Source organism: Podarcis tiliguerta (assembly GCF_965153285.1).
Source record: "Podarcis tiliguerta genome assembly, chromosome: 4".
Classification (NCBI taxonomy): Eukaryota; Metazoa; Chordata; class Lepidosauria; order Squamata; family Lacertidae; genus Podarcis; species Podarcis tiliguerta.
In genome coordinates, this window is record NC_139537.1 from 1,143,587 (window position 1) to 1,152,695 (window position 9,109).

At 44.6% G+C, this 9,109-nt stretch overlaps 1 protein-coding gene across 3 annotated transcripts in view; it reads left to right on the top strand.

Annotated features, from left to right (window-relative positions):
* Positions 1-6,530, top strand: part of LOC310675574 (uncharacterized protein) — a 34,842-nt gene extending 28,312 nt beyond the window's left edge. For all 3 annotated transcript variants that reach the window (XM_083436451.1, XM_083436450.1, XM_083436449.1), the window contains 2 exons: positions 4,217-4,343; positions 4,892-6,530. In XM_083436451.1, the coding sequence (XP_083292577.1) occupies positions 4,217-4,343; positions 4,892-6,276 (1,512 nt within the window). In that variant the 3' untranslated portion in view covers positions 6,277-6,530. The remainder of the gene's footprint in view (positions 1-4,216; positions 4,344-4,891) is intronic.
* Positions 6,531-9,109: the final 2,579 nt, after the last annotated feature.

The following is a 9,109-nucleotide window of genomic DNA, read 5'->3' on the forward strand; positions in this document are numbered from 1 at the left end:
TGCTATCTAGGTTTCCCATTGCTTTCCTCCCAAGAAGCAGGCGTCTCTTAATTTCGTGGCTGCTGTCACCATCTGCAGTGATCATGGAACCCAAGAAAGTAAAATCTCTCACTGCTTCCATTTCCTCCCCTTCTATTTGCCAGGAGGTGATGGGACCAGTGGCCATGATCTTCGTTTTTTTGATGTTGAGCTTCAGACCATATTTTGTGCTCTCCTCTTTCACCCTCAATAAAAGGTTTTTTAATTCCTCCTCACTTTCTGCCATCAAGGTTGTGTCATCTGCATATCTGAGGTTGTTGATATTTCTTCCAGCAATCTTAATTCCGGCTAGGGATTCATCCAGCCCAGCCTTTCGCATGATGAATTCTGCATATAAGTTAAATAAGCAGGGAGACAAAATACAGCCTTGTCGTACTCCTTTCCCAATTTTGAACCAATCAGTTGTTCCATATCCAGTTCTAACTGTAGCTTCTTGTCCCACATAGAGATTTCTCAGGAGACAGATGAGGTGATCAGGCACTCCCATTTCTTTAAGAACTTGCCATAGTTTGCTATGATCGACACAGTCAAAGGCTTTTGCATAGTCAATGAAGCAGAAGTAGATGTCTTTCTGGAACTCTCTAGCTTTCTCCATAATCCAGCGCATGTTTGCAATTTGGTCTCTGGTTCCCCTGCCTCTTCTAAATCCAGCTTGCACTTCTGGGAGTTCTCGGTCCACATACTGCTTGAGCCTTCCTTGAAGAATTTTAAGCATAACCTTGCTAGCGTGTGAAATGAGTGCAATTGTGCGGTAGTTGGAGCATTCTTTAGCACTGCCCTTCTTTGGGATTGGGATGTAGACTGACCTTCTCCAATCTTCTGGCCACTGCTGAGTTTTCCAAACTTGCTGGCATATTGAGTGTAGCACCTTAACAGCATCATCTTTTAAAATTTTAAATAGTTCAGCTGGAATACCATCACTTCCACTGGCCTTGTTATTTGCAATGCTTTCTAAGGCCCATTTGACTTCACTCTCCAGGATGTCTGGCTCAAGGTCAGCAACCACACTACCTGGGGTGTACGAGACATCCATATCTTTCTGGTATAATTCCTCTGTGTATTCTTGCCACCTCTTCTTGATGTCTTCTGCTTCTGTTAGGTCCTTACCACTTTTGTCCTTTATTACGGTAATCTTTGAACGAAATGTTCCTTTCATATCTCCAATTTTCTTGAACAGATCTCTGGTTCTTCCCATTCTGTTGTTTTCCTCTATTTCTTTGCATTGCTCATTTAAGAAGGCCTTCTTGTCTCTCCTTGCTATTTTTTGGAATTCTGCATTCAATTTCCTGTATCTTTCTCTATCTCCCTCGCATTTTGCTTGCCTTCTCTCCTCCGCTATTTGTAAGGCCTCATTGGACAGCCACTTTGCTTTCTTGCATTTCCTTTTCATTGGGATGGTTTTCGTTGCTGCCTCCTGTATAATGTTTCGAGCCTCCATCCATAGTTCTTCAGGCACTCTGTCCAGCAATTCTAAATCCTTAAACCTGTTCCTCACTTCCACTGTGTATTCATAAGGGATTTGGCTTAGATTGTATCTTACCGGCCCAGCGGTTTTTCCTACTTTCTTCAGTTTAAGCTTGAATTTTGCTATAAGAAGCTGATGATCTGAGCCACAGTCAGCTCCAGGTCTTGTTTTTGCTGACTGTATAGAGCTTCTCCATCTTTGGCTGCAGAGAATATAATCAATCTGATTTCGATGCTGCCCATCTGGTGATGTCCATGTGTAGAGTCGTCTCTTGTGTTGTTGGAAAAGAGTGTTTGTGATGACCAGCTTGTTCTCTTGACAGAACTCTATTAGCCTTTGCCCTGCTTCGTTTTGAATTCCAAGACCAAATTTGCCAGTTGTTCCTTTTATCTCTTGATTCCCTACTTTAGCATTCCAATCCCCTATAATGAGAAGAACATCTTTCTTTGGTGTCCCTTCTATAAGCTGTTGTAAGTCTTCATAGAATTGGTCAATTTCAGTTTCTTCAGCACCAGTAGTTGGTGCATAAACTTGGATTACTGTGATGTTAAAAGGTTTGCCTTGGATTCGTATCGAGATCATTCTATCATTTTTGAGATTGCATCCCAGTACAGCTTTTGCCACTCTTTTGTTGACTATGAGGGCCACTCCATTTCTTTTACGGGTTTCTTGCCCACAGTAGTAGATATGATAGTCATCTGAACTGAATTCGCCCATTCCCGTCCATTTTAGTTCACTGATGCCCAAGATGTCAATGTTTATTCTTGCCATCTCATTTTTGACCACATCCAACTTACCCAGGTTCATGGTTCTTACATTCCAGGTTCCTATGCAATATTTTTCTTTACAGCATTGGACTTTCCTTTCGCTTCCATGCATATCCGCAACTGAGCGTCCTTTCGGCTTTGGCCCAGCCGCTTCATCAGCTCTGGATCTACTTGTACTTGTCCTCCGCTCTTCCCCAGTAGCATGTTGGACGCCTTCCGACCTGAGGGGCTCATCTTCCAGCGTCATATCTTTTATATGCCTGTTGTCTTTGTCCATGGAGTTTTCTTGGCAGGGATACTGGAGTGGCTTGCCGATTCCTACTCCAGGTGGATCACGTTTGGTCCAAACTCTCCACTATGACCTGTTCATCTTGGGTGCCCTGCTCGGCATAGTTCATAGCTTCTCTGAGTTCTTCAAGCCCCTTCGCCACGGCAAGGCAGTGATCCATGAAGGGGCAATTCAGAAATACCAAATTCCAAAGTAGTCAGTTTTTTTTTGAAATTGTTCAAACAGAGCTGTTATTTTTTCTTCCATGTTCCCAGGCTTATTCCTTCAATGTTATCTTACTGTCAAGGTCAGTTACTTGTATTCAGTCTGCAGGATTAGCCTGTGTATGAATTTTCCATCCAAAAGTGTAACAGTATAACAGTCCCATATGCCTTTCTGCAACAGTCCTCAACAATCTGTTACAATTCCCTTTAGTTGTTTTTCATCCACCTTTCAGTAACAATTATAGTTCAGCTCCCTTTTTCCTTTCCATAAAAGACAAGAAAAAATTCAATTCTCCCTTAATCCATTCCTTCTTAATAGTTATTTTCTAGTTGTTGGAATTCTCTCTTTATTTTTTCTCCTTTTGGCAGCCCGGTCCCGGGCTCGAGACGGTAGAAAATAGAGTCAAATTACCCTGCTCTGCAGGGCTATAAACTGTTGAAGCAATCTCCCCCTCTTCCCCTGCTTCCGAGGGGGGGCTTAAAAGGCTTAGATGACAGGTTTGTTTCCTTAATAAATGCTTTTTAAAGGCTCCAGTTCTATCACTTTTGCCTTGATCTTTCTACAAAGTGGAAGGTGGGCTTCCTGTTTTAACCTTCCATACAGATGCCGAATTCCAGTAATTTATAATCCAATTTCCGTTACTTACAAAGTTTCTTTTTAGTCCGAATGTCCACAGGAAAAGTTGGCGCTTCCTGACAACAGCTGTGCGGCTTCACTCCCCGAAAGCAGCGATCGATCTGAAGTGCCGCGCCACTCACCCCTCGTCGCTCTGGAGCACCCGAAACCGGGTATCCCTGCGAGTAGGGGAGGTGCTGATGGCACGAGCCGGATCCCAAGCTCACGGTCTTCCTCCGACCGTGGTTTTTTGCGGGTCTCCGCCTCGCCGTGGCGGTCAGACCCTTCATTTTGGAGAGCGGTCTCCTCCGAGATGGAGGAAATCCGCCATTGCCTGGCGCGCCAACCCGGAAGTCTCCGGAACGAATTAAGTTCTTAACCTGAGTTACCACTGTACTGTGTTCTTGCTGATAAAGAGTTAACTCCAGCTGTGAACTGAGGGATTTCCTGCCCATATAACTCATACCAGTCTTCTGAATGTTGCCAGTAGGATTCATTTGCAGTTACTGCTTTATTTCTACATTGACCATGGACTGCTAAAATAGGCTTCTACGCTTTGGAGAAACCATAACCAGCAGTGGCCACGATTCCCCTTGCCAGCCCCATCAACTGCCCTCCCCTCCTCCCCTTGACATTCCCTCCCCAGAGCAGTGCATGGGGAGAGTAGAGGGGGCAATAAAAGAATTCCTTTGTAAAAGAAGCTTCCATTATTAAAGTGGGAAGCAAAAGAATCACTTAAAAAAACCACAGCCATTAAGAGGAAGGAAACAACAGAGCATTTTGTAGCAGATCATATTTCTGCTGTCTCAGAGGAGGACATTTCCCTTTTTCTTTTAGGGTCCAGTGTGCTTTGAAGATGTCGCTGTTCGCTTCACGGACGAGGAGTGGGCGTTGCTGGATCCTGACCAGAGAGCTCTGCATAAGGACGTCATGGAGGAGAATTGGGGGATCGTGGCCTCTCTTGGTAAGGCTCCCTGTGGGATCGTCATATTTGCCTGGAAATTCAAAATGAATATCTATGTGATAAACCTCCCAGATTGTGACAGAACTTATAAGACCCCCACAGCTCACCTTGAATGGAAGACTGTCAACTGTCTTCTCCCTGAATGTTCTTCTGACAGTTATACTTTTTCAAACAATTATCAGGCTGGTCTGAACTGCCCTGGCCGTTTTAAATGTCAGCTTTGGAGTTGTTAGGGTAGTTGAAGTAGCTTCTGTCAGGTTTTCTGTTTTTATTTTGCTCCTCTCAGTCTTGGGTTGACCAAAGAGATGACTGGCATTGGAGATGGAGGCGATTCCATGATGGGGTCAAAAGAAATCCATCCCAGAGAAGAACTAGGCTTTTAAAATCTCAGGTTCCCATAAATCTGTTAAAGTCTGTCAATAAAGGCAATAAACTCACATCTAATTCCCTTCATTTCTTCTGCTACCGCAAGCATTAATTAGCATTGTTCAATACTTGGGGGCTGTATTTCTTCCCGAGGCTTCAATCTTTTTCTCTCTTCATTGCAGATAGTGATGAATTGGAAATCAGGAACAAAATTTCCAACGTGGAGAAGCCACATAAATATTTGGAGTGTGGAAAGGGCTTCAGTCAACACTCCCATTCCACTTCCCCTCAAATAAATCCCATTTTGAGGAAATGCAATCAGTGTTTGGAATGTGGGAAGAACTTCAGTCAGAAGGAAAATCTCACTTCCGAACAGAAACCATTTCAGTGCCAAGATTGTGAAAAGAGATTCATGCAGAAGGAAAATCTCAGCTCCCATAAAAAAAATCATACAGGGGAGAAACCATATCACTGCTTGGAATGTGGGAAGAGCTTTAGTACAAGGAAAGAATTCTGTCAGCATCAGAGAATTCACAGTGCAGAAAAACCATTTAAATACCAAGATTGTGGAAAAGGTTTCAGTAAGAGAGCCCGTCTCACTTGTGATCAAAGAATTCATGCAGAGAAACCATATCAGTGTGCGGAACGTGGAAAGAGCTTCAGGGGGAAGGAAAGCCTCACTTCCCATCAGAGAATTCACAGTGAGGAGAAACAATTTCAGTGTCAAGAGTGTGGAAAGATATTCAATCACAGGGGCAGTCTCACTTCCCATGAAAGAATTCACACAGGGGAGAAACCCTATCAGTGTGTGGAGTGTGGAAAGGGCTTCAGTCAGAGCTCCAATCTCACTAAGCATCAGAGAATTCATACAGGGGAGAAACCCTATCAGTGTGGGGAATGTGGAAAGAGTTTCAGTAGGAGCTCCAATCTTACTTCCCATCAAAGAATTCATACAGGGGAGAAACCCTATCAGTGTGTGGAATGTGGAAAGAGCTTCAGTCATAGCTCCCATCTCACTTCCCATCAAAGAATTCACACTGAGGAGAAGCCATATCAGTGCTTTGAATGTGGAAAGAGCTTCCGTGACAAAAAGATTCTCTCTTCTCATCAACTAATTCATACGGGGGAGAAACCCTATCAGTGTGTGGAATGTGGAAAGAGCTTCAGTAAGAAGGTCAATCTTACTTCCCATCAAAGAATTCATACAGGGGAGAAACCCTATCAGTGTGTGGAATGTGGAAAGAGCTTCAGGAAGAGCTCCCATCTCACTTCCCATCAAAGAATTCACAGTGAGGAGAAGCCATATCAGTGCTTTGAATGTGAAAAGGGCTTTAATCAGAGAGCCCATCTCACTTCCCATCAAAGAATTCACACTGGGGAGAAGCCATATCAGTGCTTTGAATGTGAAAAGAGCTTTAATCAGAGAGCCCATCTCACCGCCCATCAAAGAATTCACAGCGGGGAGAAACCATATCCATGTTTGGAATGTGGAAAGAGTTTTACCTGGAAGCAAAGTCTCACTTGCCATCAAAGAACTCATATTGGGCAGAATCAGAGAATCATTTAATTGTGGTGTTGTAAGTGACCTCTAGTGCCATCAAGTCCAACCCCCTGCAATGTAGGAATCACAACGAAAACATCCATGGCAGATGGCCTTCCAACCTCTGCTGTAAAACCTCCATGGAAGGAAAGTCCATCACTTTCCAAAGGAGTCCATTCCGCTGTATAACTGCTCCTATTGTCAAAACGTACGGCTTTTAAACAGAGATTGGATGGCCATCTGTCATGGATACTTTAGTTGAGATTCCTGCACTGCAGGGGGTTGGACTAGATTACCCTTCCAACCCTATGGTTCTCTTCTTCTTTGGCGATCCCTCGTAGCCGAGTAAGGTTGTTTTCCATGAACATGGTCGTAACAGTGAATCCTTAAGTGACTGGAGGCCAATTCTGGATCCACACCTCCTTCCACAGTGGGGACATTGGTTTCTGGGCAGGAGTTGATAACGGTGAGGGTTTGCCAAGTGTGCCTTCCTCTATTACTTTCCTCTCGCCCTGAGTTTGAGCGTCTACAAAGCCCAAGACACCTTTGGTAAAGGCTGTTCTCCAATTGGAGCACTCACAGGCCACTGTTTCCCAATTGTTGGTGTTTATACTACTTTTTATTTTAAGTTTTCCCCGAGAGAGTCTTTGAACCTCTTTTGTTGACCACCAGCATTACGCTTTCCATTTTTAAGTTCAGAATAGAGTAATTGCTTTGGAAGAAGAAGAAACAAAACATCTACAGTACCTCAGGAAGAAGGGGGGGGGGATAAAGATCTACACTGGGAACAAGGGTGGGAGGAGACCAGCAGAACCTCCTATTTGCCAAGATATCACTGTAGACTCAGCATGGGATGCTGCCAAGGAGACGACAGATCTGGCTTCCAAGGAGTGTGGTGCAGCTGTCACCGTCGCTGTGGCGGCAACAGCAGGCAGTGCTTTCCTTGGAGGCCAGATCTGCTGTCCCATGGATCCTGCCACCCGAGGCAGTCACCTCACCTTGCCTCATGGGTGGGATGGCCCTGCTTTCCACCCAGCTATGATGCCAACATCCCTGCCTGTCCTTCATCCCTTGCATGCCCCTGCTTTCACAACTGGGGGTGCCTCCTAATCCCTCCTATTTTGCAACCCTCTCTGCACCCCCATTTTCACCTTCACCACTTTCCCCCCCTGCTGTCCTCCTTGCTTTCTTTATCTCTCCCTTGCACAGGGAATATTGCAGATATTAAGACTGCACAGCTTGAAGCGACTGGAAGTTTTATTTTGGAATAAAACATTGTCTAGACCCATTAGATTGTTCAAATCTTTACTTGCAGAACTTTCTTCAGAACAAACACATCAAAAAATGCATCCAAAGCATTCTATACAATATCTTGTGCTGTCCAGCACAGGCCCAGCATCTTAGAAATAACAGACAATTCCAAACAGACCTAGAATCCAAGGTCTCTCTCTCTCTCCTTAGAACCTCCATTTGGGCTGGAGCTGTTTTCTCTTTCTCTTATTATCAAACCCATCAAGGAGCTCAGAGAGCTCTTCTGGCTTTTCTTTTGCTTCAGTGACGTCTTCCAGTTAAACCCTTTCAGCAATACACACAGGCATTCTTCATTTCCGTGTCTATTAAGCAATTCTACTCACCAGTGATTACTCCCCACTTCCATGCCTTCTCCTCCCTCCTATTGTCCTACCCTGTTTACACACACAAATTCCATCTTCACCCCCTGTGAACAGACAATGAGCATCTCCTGCACAGTACATTTATTATTCAGGAACTACAGTGATCAAGATAAATGGTCTTCCCAAAATTAAGGTTTACGTCCTCTTCAATTCAAACTTATCTCACCGGGGCTTTTTCTCAGCCAGAACTTGCCAGAACTCAGTTATGGCACCTCTCAGATGGCCGCCATTGCCATTAAAAGAGAACAAGAGAAGCATTCATGTTGAGTTCCAGCCCCTCTTTTTATATAAAAATAGCACTGTATCTCACAAAACACAATAGTAAGCTATGAGGAACTGCAGGTATAGGGAGGTATACAAATGTAATAAATAATAATAGTAACAATAAATAATAAAACAACAGTTCAAAAGACTCAGGTGTGATATTATTCACTAAGTAAATAAGCTCCATCCCCTATGATTGACTATACTTTATTGTCAAATGTCTTTTTTTGGGGGGGGGGTCTGAAATAAAACATTAATGAGGAGGAATTACGCTAAGACTAGACCATGTCATTACAGAGGAGGCAGGTTTAGTCGTTGTCTGAGGACTATCCCTGCCTCCGGGTCTGGTCCTGACCGGATGGATACTAGAATCAGCAAGGGATACCCACATGACCTGAAGGTGCTGCTGTGCAAATTCCAGGTCAATGATTCATAAGACCACTGCCATCCATGACTTGATCATGGATGGAGGACTCGACCTGGCATGTGTGACAGAGACTTGGTTGGATGAAGCAGATGGGCCTGTCCTTGCCGCTGCTTGTCCACCAGGTTTCTCTTACGCACAGCAACCCAGGTCATGTGGGCGGGGAGGGGGGGTTGCAGTGATTTTTAGGAAGTCATTAGTTTGCACCAGGTGTCCTATTGGGAAGACCCAGTTTTCCGAGTGCATGTTCTGGAAGTTGGGCAATAGGGGCAGTACAGGATTCCTTTTGGTTTACCGACCTCCCCGCTGCACCAAGGATTCCCTGCCCGAGCTGCTTCAGGTCGTGGCGGATGTTCTCCTGGAGACACCTAGTTTGGTCGTCCTATGGGATTTTAACATCCATGCCGACATGACCTTGCAAGGGGCCGCTCGGGACTTCGTGGAAAGCATGGCCTCCATGGGGCTGTCCCTGAATAAGTCTGGCCCAACCCATAGCCGC